General features: G+C 44.3%; 1 protein-coding gene across 2 annotated transcripts; it reads left to right on the top strand.

The window, feature by feature from the left end:
- Positions 1–7,796: 7,796 nt before the first annotated feature.
- LOC114043272 (26S proteasome non-ATPase regulatory subunit 4) lies at positions 7,797–17,251 on the top strand. Of its 2 annotated transcripts, none has more exons than XM_027862344.1 (10): positions 7,797–7,892; positions 12,607–12,747; positions 13,404–13,518; positions 13,945–14,031; positions 14,629–14,697; positions 14,866–15,081; positions 15,488–15,596; positions 15,788–15,919; positions 16,015–16,082; positions 16,569–17,251. In XM_027862344.1, exons 1-10 carry the CDS (start codon positions 7,867–7,869, stop codon positions 16,737–16,739), a joined length of 1,134 nt encoding a protein of 377 aa, XP_027718145.1. In that variant the 5' UTR covers positions 7,797–7,866; the 3' UTR covers positions 16,740–17,251. The 2 variants fall into 2 exon arrangements, with proteins under 2 accessions (XP_027718145.1, XP_027718144.1); XM_027862343.1 differs by having other exon boundaries at positions 15,488–15,602.
- Positions 17,252–18,268: the final 1,017 nt, after the last annotated feature.

The following is an 18,268-nucleotide window of genomic DNA, read 5'->3' as shown; positions in this document are numbered from 1 at the left end:
TGGTTGGGTCCCCAGTGGGGCAGCTCATGCTACTCGCAGGTTGTTGTTTGTCCTTCGTTCTGAAGAGTTCCATGACTTCAGAAAAGTGATGTCATGACTTAACAAGTGAATTGGATTTAAGTGAGGAAGGGTTATGCAAAATCACCAGCCTCACTTTCTCCTCCGGAGCCATCTGGATCCAGTGGCAAGATATAAATCAGGACAATTGGAGATGGTCCAAAAGATAGGGTAAGAATTGAGGCAAAAGTTGGGCCAGTTTGCCTTCTCAAAAGAGTCAGTCTGGGAGGGGAGGACATAACTAATGTATGCATAATACACATGACTTCAAAAACTTTACAATCTAATTGGGAAGCAAAAGATAGACAAAAATTAACTTTTAATTGAGAAGGCAGTTTTTAAGTGCCCGAATGTCACTATTATGCACTTAGACACTATTGTTAATACAAAATGTTTGTTAGGACTTGATACAAAGGTAAGGTCTCTAGTTAGGGAAGTAGTATGGCAGAGGTAGATGGGAACTGGGTCTTGACAGACAACTAAAGTTTGAAGGTGAAGGGGTACCCCGAGGGTAGGTATTCAGAGGGAACAATAAATGTGGCACAGAAGAGGCTGATTGGATGACTTGGAAAGGCAAGCCAGATTATTATGGGCCTTCATGCCAAGCTGAGAAGTTTGGACTTCATCCCGTAGACAGTGGGAAAGCTTTTGAGAAGGGAAAGAGATGTTCAAAGTGACACGAGGACACAAGGCTCAGGGGAGGAGATAACAGTCCAGGATACCTTCATTCAGTGATTTAAGGTTTGCTGAGAACTTCGCTTACAACCCCATAAAGTGATTGGTATATTGTCTTCATTTTACAAATTGGGAACTGGTGCCCTAAGAAGTTAAGTCATTTGCTTCATAGGCACACATCCAGTGGGGGGAGGGATTCAAAACCAGGGTTCCCAACTCTCAAGTCCATTGTCCCTCCTGCTACCCTTCACTGCTTTTCAGGAGGGTGTTGCTGTGAAATTCAGGTGAGAAGTGATCAAGGCTTGAGGTGGTGTGGTAACGTTGGTAATGGAAATGAAGGAAGATTCCAAAAGGATTTGGAGAAGAGGCCACTGACTGGGAGATGGTAACTGAGACACTTACTAGGCATGTGTTCCTGGGCAAGTCACGTAACTCCCCAAGCTTTAGTGTTTTTCATATTAAATTGAGATGATGTATAAATGTCAATTAATTGTTTTTCTTGGTGCAGTGGCAAGGCCACTAAATTTGGATTTGGAGGACTTGGGTTAGACTGTCCAGCTCGGCCACTTACCACCTGTGTGACCCCAGGCAAATCTTTGTTTTTATACTTCAGTTTTCCTCTTTTTATGGGTAAAGAATGAGTCTCAACGGTTCAAAACCTCTATTCTTTTCACTACTGCCCGCCAAAGATGACTTGTGAATTCAGGCTCCAGCCCCTCTGATTAGCTAAGGAGAACAATTTTTCACTCTAAACAAATTAGGCTGAGGAAGTGCCCTACTTTCTTCAATGACTTTGACCTTGGGTTCCTTTTGTCAGGTTGCTCATTACACTGAAGGGGCTGCTTAGGTGGGGTTTGGCCAACTCTAGGGGCTTTCTGCCTTGTGTCAGAGGAGCCCTCCAGTGGTCAGCAGTAGTACATGCTGTTTATTTGGCTGTCATTCACAGTGCTGTCTGTGCAAAGGACCAAGTCCTAACATGCAATCTTGGGACTGATAAGCATGTGTCAAAATAAGGAAAATTAATACAAATCATGAAGATAAAAGAGTGGGAAGCCTTTGAAAGATCATCTTGCTTTTACAATGGAGGCTTTACAACTTTTCCAGTGTTTTGTATCTAAATTCTTATATCCAACAAAAATTCTTCCTGAATTGACTTAAATCCATTTCCTTTTCAATTTTTCAAGGACAGAAAACAACTTCTCATCCTCATGAAAATCCCAAAGCAGTATGTATTTCATTATACTTTGGGTTTCTACTCCCAATGAAGACAATAGTCACCCTTTAGACTTCTCTAGGTTATTTTATTATGAACTTATTTTCTATCTCTTTATATTTTGATCTTGTTTTTATTGTTTTTTATTCTGTTTTTTACATCCTCTTCATTTTTTAATTGATCCTTTCCTCTCCTCTGCCTGTCATCCTTGGTAACAAAGATTTAAAAGGAAAGAATGGGACAAAAGCTACTCTGCAAAAGAAACCAATACAGTAATAATTCCCGACAAGTATATAACATTCCACAACCAGTCACCCCAACCCTTCAAAGAGAAGAGGAATGTGTGTTTTCTCAACACTTCACTTGAGTGAAGTGAGCAGGAAGAGAATGATGAATACTGTTCAGAAGGAGAGAAATACCGTTCATAGCAACGATTTTGTAAAAACAAACAACTTTGAAACAGTTAAGAACTCTTGATCAAGTCAATGATCAGCCACAATTCCCAGTGGATCCTCGATGAAATATACTTTCCACATCCTGACAGGAAAGTGGTGGATTTGGAGTGTAGATTGAGACACGTGTTTGGATATGTCAGTGTGGAAATTTGTTCTGCTTGATATTTGTCACAAGGGGTTTTTCTCCCTTTCTTTTTCAGGGGGATGGTGATGAGAGGGATAGAAGGTGGACTATGGTTAACTGAAAAAATAAAATTTAATTAAAAAAAAACCTCTAGGGTCAAGTTTGGCGATTTATAATTCCACAGTATTAACTTTTGTTGTCTGTCCCTTTGTATATTATTTGTAAATGTTATTTTCCTGGTTTTCCTTACTTTACTGTCAGTTCATAAGTTTTCCCATGCTTCTCTGAATTCTTCATATTTGTAGTTTTTAATGATGTAGTAATTACATTCATATGTCAGTTTATTTAAACATTCATTTCCCTGATTCATCTCTGATTTAGCCTTGGGAAGAAACTAGGTGGGGTAGTGGATTGTGCTGGACTTGGAGTCTGGAAGACCCTGTTCAAATCCTGCCTCAGGCTGTGTGGCTCTGGACAAATCACTCAACTCTTCTCAGGCTCATTTGTAAAATGGGGCTGATAATAGCAGGTGTCTCAGGTTTCTTCTTTTTTTTTTTTTTTTATTTTTTTTGGGGGGGGGGGGGGGGTTAAGTGACTTGTCCAGGGTCACACAGCTAGTAAGTGTCAAGTGTTTGGTCTGAGGCCAGATTTGAACTCAGGTCCTCCTGACTTCAGGGCTGGTGCTGTATCCACTGTGCCACCTAGCTGCCCTCTCTTTTTTTTTTTTTTAAATCAGTTTTTTTCTAATGATCAAATGAGACCTATCTAAAGCTCTTTGAAAACCTTAAAATGCTATGTAAATGGAGGCAGCTAAGTGATGTAGTGGATCCCCTGGGCCAGGAGTCAAGGAGCCCTGAATTCAGATTTGACCTTGACACTAGCTGTGGGCAAGTCACTTAACCCCTGTTTGCCTCACTTAGCTCAACTTTAAAATGTGGACAATAATAGCTTCTACCTTTCAGGGTTGTTGTAAGTATCAAATGAAATAATAGAAACTTGATTAGCGCAGTGCCTGGCACATAATAGGTGTTATAATGGGGCAGCTAGGTGGTGCAGTGGATAGAGCACTGGCCCTAGAGTTAGGAGGACCTGAGTTCAAATCCAGTCTCTGACAAGACACTTGACACTTACTAGCTGTGTGACCCCGGGCAAGTGACTTTACCCCGATTGCCTCACAAAAACAAAACAAAACATAGTAGGTGTTACATAAGTGCTTATTTTCTTCCTCCCTCTCCCCTGAAAGCTAGCTATTATTAGTAATAGTAATTCTAGTAGGGGAGCTAGTGATATGCCCTTGACTAAACAATAGTATGCCGCCTCCACAAAGTCCTTTGATGCCTCATCATGGCATGAAGGTTCTCAAAAACCATCAATACCTCTGGCAGATTCTACCGCAGTAGAATGATTTCAAAGATTGCCCTAGTAATAGATTGTGTTCCAAGGACCAAGTGGATAGGCTGTCATGAGTCTTTAGCAATAGTTTTTTGACTATGGCTGTGCATTAAAGAAATAAATGAATAAGTAAGTAAATGAATGATAACTAACATTTATATATTGCTTTACATGTTCTCTCATTTGATTCTCAGATTAACCCTGTATGGTTGGTTGGTTGGTTTCCTTCAGTCTTGAAGAGGACCAAAATGACATCACTATATTGGAGTCAAAGTGGTATGTCCAGCTGACTGATCAGAATAATATGAACTTGGAAAGCTCTACCACACATTGGACACAAAGAGTCCACGTGAACATTTGGGGTGGAGATGTCTCTGAATTTGCACATCTCACATTTCTTTGAGCTACTGCAATTCTGCTTCACTCATTAAGCACAGAGCCTTCTTCGATGTGGGCACAACAATCTGAGTGGTCCTTTGCCAGTGTCTTCCATGTCACACAATTGATTCCAGAGTCCTTAAGAGACCTTGAGAGTATCCCTGTATGGCTTCTTCTAACCACCACGTGAGCACTTGCCTTGTGTGAGTTTTCCTTAAAATAGTCTTTTAATCAAATGTACATTTGGCACCCGATTCTCACTGACTTGGCCAATAATAGGTCCCAGCCCAAGCCGCACTTGCTCATTGTTTGGCTTTTGATTGGCTCAGACTGAGTGTAAATAGCAATTGTTTCTGTTCTGGCAAGAAACTCTTTGTGTCTTACCCTCCCAGATTGATTCTTTTTCAAAAAAGAAATGAAGGCAAACTAGGTTATCTTTTGCCTCAGTTCTTCTTTTTTTGGTGAGGCAGTTGGGGTTAAGTGACTTGCCCAGAGTCACACAGCTAGTGAGTGTTTCGTGTCTGAGGCCAGATTTGAGTTGGGTCCTCCTGACTCCAGGGCTGGCTCAATTCTTAACCTAGCCTTTAATTACTGAATGAGACTTGCCTCAGATAAACAGATCTGGGAAGACCTTAGCTTCAAAAGACCAAGGTCTCCCACTGCATCCAGGGCCATGGCCAGCCATCTTGACCTATGTCTTACCATTGGACTCTGAATGACTCAGGAGGAGAGAGTGAAACTGACGACTTTGCACAGCCCTGCCTCACTTAAATCCAGTTCACTTGCAAGTCAAGACATGGCCCTCCTGATGTCATTGGTCCTCTTCCAGAATGAAGGACGAACAACAACATTTGGCATTCAAACAACGTGCCCAGCCCATCAGAGTTGCTCTCTCTACAGTAGAGTTTGAATGCTTGGCAGTTCAGCTCAAGAAAGGACCTCAGTGTCCAGTACCTTATCTTACCAGGTGATCTTCAGAATCTTCTGGAGGCAATTCCAGTGATTCAGTTTCCTAGCATGGTGCAGGCAGATTGTCTGGGTTTCACGAACATACAACAATGACATCAGCACGATGGTTCTGTCAGTTTGGTTTTTTTTTAGCGAGGCAATCGGGTTTAAGTGACTTGCCTAAGGTCACACAGCTAGTACGTGTCAAGTGTTTGGTCTGAGGCCGGAGTCCTTCAGTTTAGCACGTAGCCTAATATCTTTTCTCACACACTTTTCTTTGGAGCCTCCTAAACATTGAGCTAGCTCTGTCAATGTGAGTGTCAGCCTCATCATCTTTGTATACATAGTATACTGCCAGGAAAAGTGAGCTTATCCACTGCATTCAGTATTTCTCCATTTGCTCCAACTGATGGTTCCACAGATGGATTGCTGTGGTGCTGGATTTTCTTGATGTTAATTATTGGGCCAAAATTAGCACAAGCAGCAGAGAATTGATCCATACTTTGTTACATCTTAGCCTCAGAGGCTGCATTGATCCTCAGACTAACCTTGTGAGCTAGGTACTATTATCATCATTTTACAGATGAGAAAACAGGATGAGAGAGGTTAGGTGATCTGGCCCAGGTCACACAGCTAGTGTTTTCAGTAGAATTCAAACTCATGTTTTCTAGACTTCAAGTCTAACACTGTACCTGTCTAGATAAAAGCCATCCTAACCAAAATTAATATTCAAGAGTTGCACAGTATTGGGTAATCAATAAATAATTATTAAGTGCCTATGTGCCATGCACCGTGCTAAGTGCTGTGGCTACAAATATGAAAAAAGACAATCACTACCCTCAAGGAATTTACAACCTAGTTGAGGAAGACAAAACAAAAGGAAGCTGAAAAAGGTGAGGAGAGGAGAAGATAGTAGAGGGACGGTGGAAAAGTCAGAGGAGTCCCAAAGTAATGCAGCCAAGTACGAAATGAGAGGCATGGGCTGAACTCTCTCCTTAAATGGAGGTTTGGAGTTCATACCTCCACTTTCCAATCCCAGAGGCAAAGGCTAGTGAAGAAATGGCGTCCCAAGGCTGATGAGATCTTACAGGATGATGAGATTAGCCCAAGAATAGGCCTACTGGGGCATGAGGAAGTCAAAGAAATCCAGAAGTACAGCAGCCAGGTGAGAAAAGAGCAGGGTAGGTGTAAATGTCGATTTACTTGCTTGGAAGGACCATGCCCATTGGTGATATAACAGAAACCTTTGACTATTTCTTTTAGCCACTCTCTAGACTTTTAAAAATATAGCAAAAACTAGACACATGATCTAATTAGGATCTGACCAAGGCATAGTGTAATGAAGAGATGTCATTGCCTTTTTAGTGCATTTATGTACTACAATTATCTTTTTTCAGATTTTTCAATAATGTTGCTAACGACTTCTGAGCAATTATAATCTCTGGTTTGTTTTTTTAAACTATACGTGTACCTATCAATGTGCGTTGTAGTGTATTTGTATTTGTCAGAGGTTTTGCCTTTGTCTCTACTGAGTTCATCTTTACGTAGAGCAACTTTTCTCATTTATCAAGATGATTTTGTATTTTATTCTTGATTCATAAACTCCATTATGAAAAAAATCTTCGAGGGCGAAGAATTATTTTTCTTCTTCGAGCTTTGAGGGTGAAGAATTTGAAGGAGGGTGCCTGCAGCACTGCGGAATGTGGGAAGGGGGGTCGGAACTCGCTCATTTAATTTTCTTAGCCTGAAACCAGCTCCATCTATTGTTTGGTCAGGATTAGGGTGGGGAAGAAGACCGAATCATTTGGGGCATCCCAAGGGAGATTATAACCTAGTCACCTATTTAAAAATATAGGTATAGGCTTGGAAAGGTGTCGGATTTCTAGGGCACAATGTTGCATCAAGAGGTGGGTACTGTATCGATATTTTTGCCATTTTCCTTCGCTAAAAGGAAAAGTTTCACTATGAAGGCGAGAGGGGCATTTTTAGAAATGACTGATGCAAAAATAAAAGGTATAGAAAAAATGTATTTTTTTTAACAGAAGGCCACATCCATCTGTTATCCTCTCTTCCCTTTCCGATTTTTTTCTCTCTATGAAGCACATCCAGTTCGTAAAAGCGGGGCAAACCGTAGGGCTTTGAGCAGGTGCCTACAAGCAAGGTCAGGCTTCGAAACTGCAACCTCCCTAGAGAGCTAGCTTCGGAGCTCTGGGTTCCAGTCCAGTGACACATGCTGGCTGTATGACCCTGGGCAAGTTACTTAAGGTCTCTGTGCCCTTGGCAGGGTGCTGACCTGCATTGGCAGAGGGAATTCCCCACACCAACGAAATGCCACGTCCAGTTCCCATCCCTTGTCTTCTGAACCGTCCACTACAACGCAACTAGCCACGAGAGGGCGAGGAAGAGCCCTTCTCCCGTCTCCCGGTTTTTGGTTACGTCACGAGCCTCGCTCTGCCCCCTCCCACTCCTGGCCTACAACTCCCAGAGAGCCCCGCGGCTCTCTGTGTAGCGCAAGCGCCTGACCCAGATAGGGCCCTGGGATTGGAGGGGCGGGTTAAGCCAATAGGATAAAGCATTGTTGAGTAGTTCAGACGAGCCGGTCCGGGAGGGAGGAAAGAGGCAAGATGGTGTTGGAAAGCACTATGGTGTGGTAAGAGACCGGGTCGGGGGCGACGAGAGGGAGCGGGGCCGGGCGGGGAGCGTGAGGAGCCGCCGCGGTCGCCACCCGGGAGCGGGCACGAGGGAGCTGCGGCTCGTGCCGCGGCGGCGGCCCCGGCGGCGGCGGCCCCGGGCGGATTTCCTGAGTCATCCCGGGGCTGGGGAAGGCAGGCTGGAGGGGGCGGGAGATGCCGGCCCGGGGCCCATCGCGGCACTGCCCGTGCCGCCCTCCAGCTGAGCCTGGGCCCCCTCCCCGGGCCTCCCTTCCCCGCTTCCCGTGGCTGCTCGGGCCGCAGCCCCGCTCCTGCTCTCGGGGGGCCGTGCACACAGAGGCCGGAGGCGCCGTCCCTGCCCCGGAGCCTTGTCACTTGCTTGCAGGGACGTCTGCCCCCGGAACGCTGGCCCAGTGCCGAGTGGCGCTTAACTGTGGTGGCCGGAGCAGGGACGGCCGAGCCAGAGTTTGGATTCGATTATGAATTCACATAGGGTGACCAGTCTGGGAAAAGCCTCCCTGAGGAGGCAGGTCTTAGAGGATGAAGAGGAGGGAGGGCTTTGCAAAAAGAGGACCCAGCATGATGAGGCGGTGCCAGAGATCGAGAAGAAAGGTCTTATGGTTCTATTGGCCATTCAAGGCTCCTCTTAGCCTAGCCCCCTGCGACCTTTCCAGCCTCCTTACATCTCACTCACCAAAAGGTATTCTTCGGTCCAGTGACACTCTATCTCTTGGCATTTCCTCTGGCAGTATCCCATACCTGGGAGTGCTGTAGCCTCCTGGCCTGAAGTCCCAACTAAAATCCTACCTTCTGTTAACCCCTTTCAATTCCACTGCCTTTCCCTTGTTAATTCTTTCCTATTTATCCTCTATGTAGCTTGCTTTGTATATATTTCTTTGTATATTGTCTTTCTGGTTAGATTGTAAGCTCCTTGAAGGCAGGGACTATTTTGTGCCTCCTTTTGTATCCCTGATGCTTAATCAGCACATAGTAGGCGCTTTAACAAATGTTTATTGAGTTGAATTATAGGATGAGGAGAGCTTGGGGAAGAAGGAGGACCTGGCATGAGCAAAGAGCTGCCAAAGTTAACGTTGTCTTCAAGGAACAAAATAGATCGAGTGGAGGAGTATGGTAGATTCCTGTTGGGGGTGATAAGAGTAATAGTAAAAAGTGAAGAAGGGTCCAGATTGCAAAAGGTCTTGGTTGCCTGAGTAAAGAGTTTAGACTTTATCTTATAGGTAATATGAAATCATTGGTTTGAAGGTACTTGACCAAAATGAAATGATAGTGCAAGGTAGCTTTTTAGGAAGATTAATATAGTAGCAGTTTGGATGTATTGGAGAAGGGAAAGATTTGCAGCAACAAGACAGTTCACTTCAGTGATTGTGGGCTTAAGAGTGGTTTTAACAGGAATGTAAAGGAAGGGACAGATGTGAGAAACTTAAAGAATCTAACATGACAGTGAAGGTCAGGAGAGTCAAAGATGGCTTTGAGCCTCAATAACTCAAGGTAATTGACATAAATAGGAAAGTTCAGCTTTGTATGTTGGATTTTGAGGAAAGATGATGAGTTTAGTTTCACACATCTATAGCTTGAGATGCTACAGGTCTCTCCTGGTACAGATTTCCAGTAGGTGCAGAAATAAAAGGAGAGAGATGTCGTTTGGTCAAAAATATGTATTTAATATCTACTGTGTAACTGTAGGAAAACATTTTAAAAACTAGAATCTAGCCTCTACCTGAAAGAGATTACAAGCTAATTTTGTATAAGGTTAAACCTATCCTCTCATGCTGTGGCTTTCTTGAAGATGGGGAATGTTTCTGTCTTCACTATTTTATTGAGCCCCTTGCCTCATTTGACTGTATCTTTTCCATCCCTTCTCCATATATTGACTTTGTTCACAGTTCAGTATTTTCCTTGTATTTCGTAACCATTTGGACTGTTCCCAAAGCTTTTGTTTCTCCTTTCAAGGAATTTGGATTCAGATTAATCCTGGAAGCTAGAGAAAGAACTCTTGCTCAAAACACTCCTTACCCTTTTTGTGAGGATATAACTAGTTGGGATCAGTGAGGTCTTAATTATCTCAATGTGACTTAACTGTTTTCTGGATTAGATTTAGCTCATTTTTAATACTGAAATTAAGGATCTGTGAATGGAAGGGGACCTCAGAGGTCATGTATTCCAGCTCATTCTAAACAGGAATTCCCTTTATACCATCTGATAGGGATCCATTCTCTGCTTAGAGATCCCCAGTGATGGAGAGCTCACTATATTCCAAGATAGCCCATTCCATTTTTAGACAGTTCTTAGTGTTAAGAAGTTTTCCTTCTATGAAACCTAAATTAGCCTCTCCAATTTCCTAGTTTTGTCCTTTACTGCCAAAGTAAGGAATTTGGACTTTAGTTTGAAGGTTCTTGACCAAGATGAAATGATAGTGCAAGGTAGCTTTTTAGGAGGATTAATGTAGTAGCAGTTTGGATGTATTGGAGAAGGGAAAGAAAGTCACAGGATTTCAGAACTGGAATGGATCTCTGCTGATATGGTCCAATGGTTCCAAAGTTTTATAATTAAAAAATTTGCAACCTACCCCATGATACTAGTTTTACTGCTATTATGCATTGATTGAGAAAATATATAATGACAAAATGCTACTGAATTCAATAGCTTTCAAATTAATTTGTCTTGTATTAATAACAGCATCTACATACATTTAAAAAAGTTGTAATATATTTGTGAGACATTATATTTGTGAGACATTCATCTACAGAAGGCATATTTAGTTTTTTATTATATTGATGCATTTAATGTGGTGACTGGTACTGTTTTTTAGTTCTTAGAGAAAACTGGTTGAAGTGATAAAAGTTTAAAGCACAGATTTGGTTCCACAGATAGCTTCTTTCAATATTTAGATTTCAGTGCAACACATATAGAAAGTCCACTTTTGTAAATGTATGTTGGAGGAAAAAGTATTTCATAGTCTTACCTGACAGAATTAACATCTAGCCAGAATTCAGCCTCGTAGTTTTGTGTAAAGATTAATTTTAAAGAATTGTCACATGAAAGTTCCTTTAGACTGACTTGTTCTTTTGACATGAGATCTGGGAGTATGGTGTTACTTAACATTCAGTGTAGATTTTTTTAATAAAGTTGTATCTTGAATTAGGAGTGAGAAAGTATTTCCACAGCTGTATTTGCAAGTATGTCCCTGCATTTGCAGGCCCCTTCTAATAACTGAGTAATGCCTTGACACTACAAGGGTCCATAGGTTGGGAATCATTGACTTAGTCTAACTTGAACCTAAACAAGTTATCTTCTTGACAACATCCTTGAGAATTGGTTTTCTAGCCTTTGTTTTAAGACCTCAAGGAAATCCTACTGTCTTCCAACATGGCCCATGATGGCCCTTTAGCTATTTGAAGACAATGATCATAATCTTCGCCTACTCAAATGTCTTTTATCCAGTGAGACCCTTCCTAGCTCCTTTAATCTTGGGTACCTCTCAGATCAATCCTTTTCCTGGGTCTCACAACTTCCCTGTTTCTTCTTTCTTCCGTCTCTTTTCCCTCTGAGGCTTCTTGGCTTTTTCCCCACACCATTAGTTGGTATGTGCTGAGCTAGTAGAAACATTTTACTGTCAGATGAACCACAACATTAGAACTTGTCCTGGACTCACTCAAAGACAAATAGAAATGAATTTTGAATTCTCTTCCTACAGCATCCTTCAGTTAGCTTAGATCATCAAGTGTGGACCACAATCATGTGCATGTTCTACCATGGGCCAAAGCATTTATATCCCTCACTGTGGTCTCTCTGTGGCCCTGGAGGATCAAAAGGGAAAGGATAAGGGGGAGCTTGGAAAACTCACACCTTTCCAACCTAATTTTCATAACTTGATTTGTCTGCCTTGTCTATCCCATCTTTTATCAAAGTTGCTGACCAAACTCCAAGTGACCAAGTGTGGAGAAGGGGCAATAGAACTGGACTTGGAGTAAAGGTCCCCAGTTATGAAAGTGACTAGGATCATAAGATGAGAGCTGGGAGTGGGAGGTGATTTTTTTGGTTTGTTTTTTGTTTTGTTTGTTTGTTCATTTGTTTGTTTTCCGAGACAATTGGGGTAAAGTGACTTGCCCAGGGTCACACAGCTAGTAAGTATTTTGTCTGAGGCCAGATTTGAACTCAGGTCCTCTTGCCTCTAGGGCCAGTGTGGGAGGTGTTTTATAAAGAAGCAAACTCAGGTCCAGAGAGGCTACATGGGGTGTCTAAGGCCACACAAACAGTGGGTGCCAGACACTGGCTATGTGACCATCAGTGAGTCAGGTAACCTCTCAGCCTCAGTTTCCTCTTCAGTAAAATGGGAAGGATAAAACTTATACCTGGTTCACAGGCGTTGTATAGATTTGCTTTATTAATATTTTTTTTTTAGCTAGTTTGTATCTTACTTGTTTGCATTGGTATGTCTGCTGTTTTGCAAATATTCTTAAATTTTGCCTGCCTCTGTGAAGCTTCCCATTTAATGGGAGACATAGAACATTAACAAATCAGAGACTTAAGAATGCCTAGAAAATAGTATTTGCATTAGTATACACTGTATGTCATAGTGCACAGGGGCTTAGGAGATGTTGAAGGATCCCAGGAAGTAAGAAGGGTGATGCCTTAGGATTCAGACTTTCCAGGAACATTGTTCATTCCCCACTCTGTGCTCTGCTCCCACAGCGTTGATAACAGTGAGTACATGCGGAATGGGGATTTTCTGCCTACACGACTACAGGCCCAACAGGATGCAGTCAACATAGTGTGTCACTCCAAGACACGAAGCAACCCCGAGAACAACGTGGGACTCATCACGCTGGCCAAGTACGGAGGTTGGACTTGGTGGGCTGTGGCGTTTTCCCATGAATCAGTCCATTTGTGGATTACCTGAAATGGGCTACACACTCTCGCTTCTCCTGTGTGTAAACATAGAGAATTCTAATTCACTTTAGTAGCCTGCACAAAATAGTAAGATAAACTGGTTAGGGGAAACCCAAGTTATAGTTTATTCCAGAAGCAATTATTGGATTATTTTGGCTTATTGATGTCACTTTGCATTGACCACTGACAAGTGACCATTTCTCCAAACTAATTGTCATAGTGAAAATGGATTTGGAAAAGAGGGCTTAGACAGAGGGTGCAGGATTGAAACAGAAGGGTGGACTACAGGGCCCCCTGCCCAAGAGGATGGGATTTCATTGGGCTGGTTCCCTTCAGAAAGTGGTCCTGTCAGCAAATCTGTACTCATTAACTTCTGTATAGAAAGTCCAATAGTAGTACTTGAGTCCTAAGGGGATAATAAGGGGGAAAAGACAATCTCTGCACCTGGGAAGCTCCCTCTTCAGTGGGAGAGATTGGACACATATGCAGATGAAAAATTTGTATAAATTATAGTAATCCTAAAAGCAAAAGATGATTGGAGCAGTTGGGAGGCATTTATGCTGGCCTGCATTTACTTGAGCTGTCTGTCCCCTTCCTAGTGACTGTGAGGTACTTACTACGCTAACCCCTGACACTGGCCGAATTTTGTCCAAGCTCCACACAGTTCAACCCAAGGGCAAGATTACCTTCTGTATTGGCATTCGAGTTGCCCATGTAAGTGTGACAGACCTTCCTGACTCTGGTTCTACAAGGCTTTCATACTAGTTTTTTTTTTTCCCCTTGGGATAATTTCCTTGTACTCCCCAAATCAAGCAGGAGTATAGAGGTGATCTAGAGATATTTAGCTTTGAGAATGGAAAAGAGGTGAGGTAGAGTCCAAGATTCAGGCAATGTGGGGAGTGGGGAATGACTTTGGAGTAGAAATATCAGCCTTTCCCAATGCCCAGAGCGTAAAAAGGATGCTGGGGTTTAGACCTTGGGGAGATCTGGGACTTGGAAGAAGGAGAAGCAAGGCCAGTGAGATCTCCTTTCCTAGAAACCATAAGAAAGTTCCCCTTCTCTGGGCAGGGGGATGATTCAGTGGGCAGGCAGTGATCCCTGGGCTGTCTCTGAGACTAGGATTCCTTTTCCTCCCACAAGTTGGCTCTGAAACACAGACAAGGCAAGAATCACAAGATGCGTATCATTGCTTTTGTGGGCAGCCCGGTGGAAGACAACGAGAAGGACGTGAGTCTAGCCAGGGGACTGGGACGGGGATCTGGAAGGTCAGAACATTTCTGGGGAAGGGGACATTTGGGACTTTGGACCTTAGTGTGTATCTTAGATGGGAGTGAGGATCTACTTGGATGAGTGGGCCTTCCCCCATGGAGCTGTTCGATGTGTATCTAGATAGTCACATTCCCTCAGGCCTGGAGTGGGGACAGTTAGGATGAGAGCCTGTGTTTGTCTGAAGTGGGGCTCTTGTGGAACAGGCAGTGACTACTAAGAGGCAGTACGGAGTCAGGGGAGGAGGGCAAGGCTTGAAGTGAGGGGACATAGGACCTCATATCCTAGTTTTGAGACTTAGCAGTATGACAGTTAATCCCTCTGAGTCTTAGTTCCTCATTTGTAATATAAGGAAAGTAATTATAGGTAACATTTATAAAAGACTTTAAGGTTATTATAGCACTTTACATTTATTATTTCATTTAGTTAGTAATGTTCAAACTCCCTACCTCACAGGTTGTTTTGGAGAGAGCACTCTGTAAATCTCCAAATGCTGTATGAATGTGAGTTGTTATTATTTATCTTATTTATCTTTCATTTTCCCAACTCTCTTTGTAGCTGGTGAAGCTAGCAAAGCGGCTGAAGAAAGAGAAAGTGAATGTTGACATTATCAACTTTGGGGAGGAGGTAAGTGGGGGGCAATGGGGGACCTGACTTGAACAAACCAACAGGGAAGAATCCCCGTCGGGGTAGTGAAGAGATTCCTTGTTTAGAGCTGCAGGGATGGGAGACAACAGTGGGAAGGACGGTGTTTGCCCAGTGAGATTAGCGATCCCATATTGTTCTTCTCCCCAGGAGGCAAACACAGACAAACTGACAGCCTTCGTGAACACACTGAATGGCAAGGATGGCACCGGTTCGCATCTGGTGACGGTGCCCCCTGGGCCCAGCCTGGCTGATGCCCTCATCAGCTCCCCTATCCTGGCTGGAGAAGGTGGTGCCATGCTGGGGCTCGGGGCTAGCGACTTCGAGTTTGGGGTGGATCCCAGTGCCGATCCTGAACTGGCCCTGGTAAGGGGGAAAGCCCTGATCCCACACAGACCCCCACTGTCCCTCATACTCATACTTCTTGCAGCATCTCTAGGACTCCTAATCATTCATTCAACAAATATTCCTCGTATACCTACTAAGTGCAAGACACTGCTCGTATTTCCATCTCTTGCCCCCACTCTCTTTCTGATTATCCAGTCTTTGGAGGCTCTAATCTCTGGTTACTTCTTTGAGCCAGTTTCCTCTGGTCCTTATAATTTGGCCCCAGACATTCACCTAGTCCCCTTGTCACACCACCCAGTTGTCCTTTTCCCTGGAACACAGACCAGAATCCACTCTTTTATGCTCTTGCTCTAGAGCTCCATGTACTTTTCCTAGAGCCAGAGGAGGTGGGAAACTGACTTCTGCCCTCCCCTCCTTCCCTCAGGCCCTTCGTGTATCCATGGAAGAACAGCGACAGAGGCAAGAGGAGGAGGCCCGACGGGCAGCAGCGGCCTCTGCTGCCGAGGCAGGGATTGCCACAACCGGGACCGAAGGTGGGGGTGAGAGATGGGTACCTAAGGCTGGGTAGCCTGGAGTCTGAGACCAGGAAGAGGGCATATGACAGAATGGAGGTACGGGGGTACAGGGGTCCGGGCGAAGAGATCTGGTGACAGCAGAGTAGGGCTCATCTTACAGAGCCAGGCAGAGGCCTGGAGCCCTTGGTTTTCCTCCCCCGACTCCTCAGATTCAGATGATGCCCTGCTGAAGATGACCATCAGTCAGCCGGAGTTTGGTCGAAGTGGGCTCCCTGACTTAAGCAGCATGACCGAGGAAGAACAGATTGCCTACGCCATGCAGATGTCCTTGCAGGGAGCCGGTGAGTGAAGCACTCCCAGGAGGGAATGGGGAAGAGAGGGGCCGTGGACGAAGGGCACGGGGAGTGTGCTGACCAAAGGGCTCTCTCTTTTCCAGAGTTTGGTCAGGCAGAGTCAGGTGACATTGATGCCAGCTCAGCCATGGATACCTCTGAGCCTGCCAAGGTGAGGGGTGGCCCTTTGCCTCCAACTCCCCCGAAACTTGTTAGCATCTGCATCCAGGCTCCGATTTGAGCCCCTCCCTACCTAGTCCATAGTCATCATGAACTACCCCTGGGGAGTCCTGGCATTCTCCTAAGGCTTGCTTATTCTTAGTATTCTTACTGTGGGAAATTGTGGAAAAGCAAAGATATTCTTGCTGAGTGGAAAAGACACAGGGAACTTGGTCCTAGGGAAGGGAGCAGGAGAATCGTGTTTTCTTTCTTGCTAAGAGGAGCAGACCAGAGAGTTCTTAGAAGAAGCAGATTTGTTTGCATATGAAAAGGAAGCCGGGGTGGCAAATTATCTATGTCCTGGGGATTCTGTCTTCCTTTGGCCAGGGATGTCCCTCTTGCCTAGGCACGTTCAGGGGTAGGAAAGGGCCTAGGAAACAGGAGCCTAGGGACCAGACATAGTCCCCCTGCCCCCAGATTAACATTGTCATTTCCCTAGGAGGAAGATGATTACGATGTGATGCAAGACCCTGAGTTCCTGCAGAGTGTCCTGGAGAATCTGCCAGGCGTGGACCCCAACAATGAGGCCATACGAAATGCCATGGGGTCACTGGCCTCACAAGCTACTAAGGAAGGCAAGAAGGAAAAGAAAGAGGAGGACAAGAAGTGAGGCCGGAGGGAAGGAGGGCTTGGTCTCCCTGAAATGGGGCTGAGAAGGGTGTGGGGGGAGTTGTCACATAGTGTTTAGGTGAAGATCTTGTGTAACAGTTAAAACCGAAATAAAGTTTGGTGATTTTTTTTTCCTTAAAACCAAAACTACCACTTTGGGTGAGGGGAAGGGCTGCACACCAGGAAAAAGGGAATGATTGTTTGCCTTGGGCCTCTGTGGAGGGTTCACTGTCGGAAATAGATAAAGGAACCAGGAAGTGAGGCGAGCTGAAGAGGGAGCTGTGTTCCTGGGGTAGAAGAAAAGGAAGTTTACCAAACAAGACGGATATTGGCTTCAAGTAAATAGTAGATCCTGTTTTAGGAGGATTCATGGAATTTAGAGCTGGAGCCCTTCATTGTACAAATGAAGAAACTGAAGGCCAGACGTAGTTAAGGACTGGCTCAAGATCACAGTCACTGAACTAGGATTCACCCTTGGGCCCACTGACCCCAAAGTCTGCTCTTTCGGTTACAACGCATTGTCTTTTTTTTTTTTTCCCAACGGCGCTTGTTACTGTGGACAGTGACTACCCAGTTTCTGTACCAAAAACACAGATGGAAAGGGTGACAGTTTCCACATGGCCATCACCGGCAGCGGCCACATGTAGGGATTCTGCCCAACCTGACAGCTCATTCCAGGACTTGAGATTGGTTCAAACTTTCAATTTTTTGACAGAACAATTGCTCAGAACAACTTTTTATAATTTCTGCATTTTAGCTAGTGCTGGCCAACCCACACCTCATATCCCTAGTCATTCAAGCTTCAGAATCAGAACCTAGAAGCCGTTTTTCCCTGCCTCCCTCCTTTGCCATTTTCTCACTATTTGTTTCTCTCTTTTTTTCATTTGTTCCTTCTTTGGGCAATGGACAGGTGAAGCTGGAGAACTCAGATGGCTTCTTTCAATCTGTCCTGCTACACTGAGAGGATATGACAGTCGTGGCCTTTCCCCTAAGAATTAAAGGAATTGTAGTGTGGGGTTGGGAAGCTCTGATGTAGGAGCACAGGGCAGGTGGCTGGGGAGCCTCTGGTGGCTGATGGTTTTCTTCCTTAGACTATCGATGTTCTATGTTATTCTGGTCTATCACATACATGTGAAGTTCTTTCCTTGGGTACTGGAGAAGAATCATGGTTTTTGTCTTTGCATCAGTGGTGTAATGCTGCACATTTCAAATCGGGCCAGAGCTGGATGGTGAGGACGTGTCACTTAAGATGGCCGGGGCGGAGGGAGGGGACCTTGTATCCCCAGTGCTTAGCACAGTGCCGGGCACATCTTTTTCTTAATACAGGTGGATATCAAGGAGAGGCAGCATTATGCAGTGGGTAGAGCTTGACCCTACATGCTGAGTGACCCTGAGCAAATCACTCCAGTGCTTAAGCCAACTCAAAGCTGTAATTTGCAGAGGAGATGTTGACTTGCATTAGTAGAAGGAGTTTTCTCCCCACAGAGCTTCCTTTCCCAGGGTTATCAGGCTCCAGGCCTTATTCCTATC

This window comes from Vombatus ursinus, unplaced genomic scaffold, assembly GCF_900497805.2.
Source record: "Vombatus ursinus unplaced genomic scaffold, bare-nosed wombat genome assembly UNPS02014768.1, whole genome shotgun sequence".
NCBI classification, from domain to species: domain Eukaryota; kingdom Metazoa; phylum Chordata; class Mammalia; order Diprotodontia; family Vombatidae; genus Vombatus; species Vombatus ursinus.
Note: the sequence above shows the minus strand (reverse complement) of the source record. Positions and strands in the feature narration are given on the sequence as shown.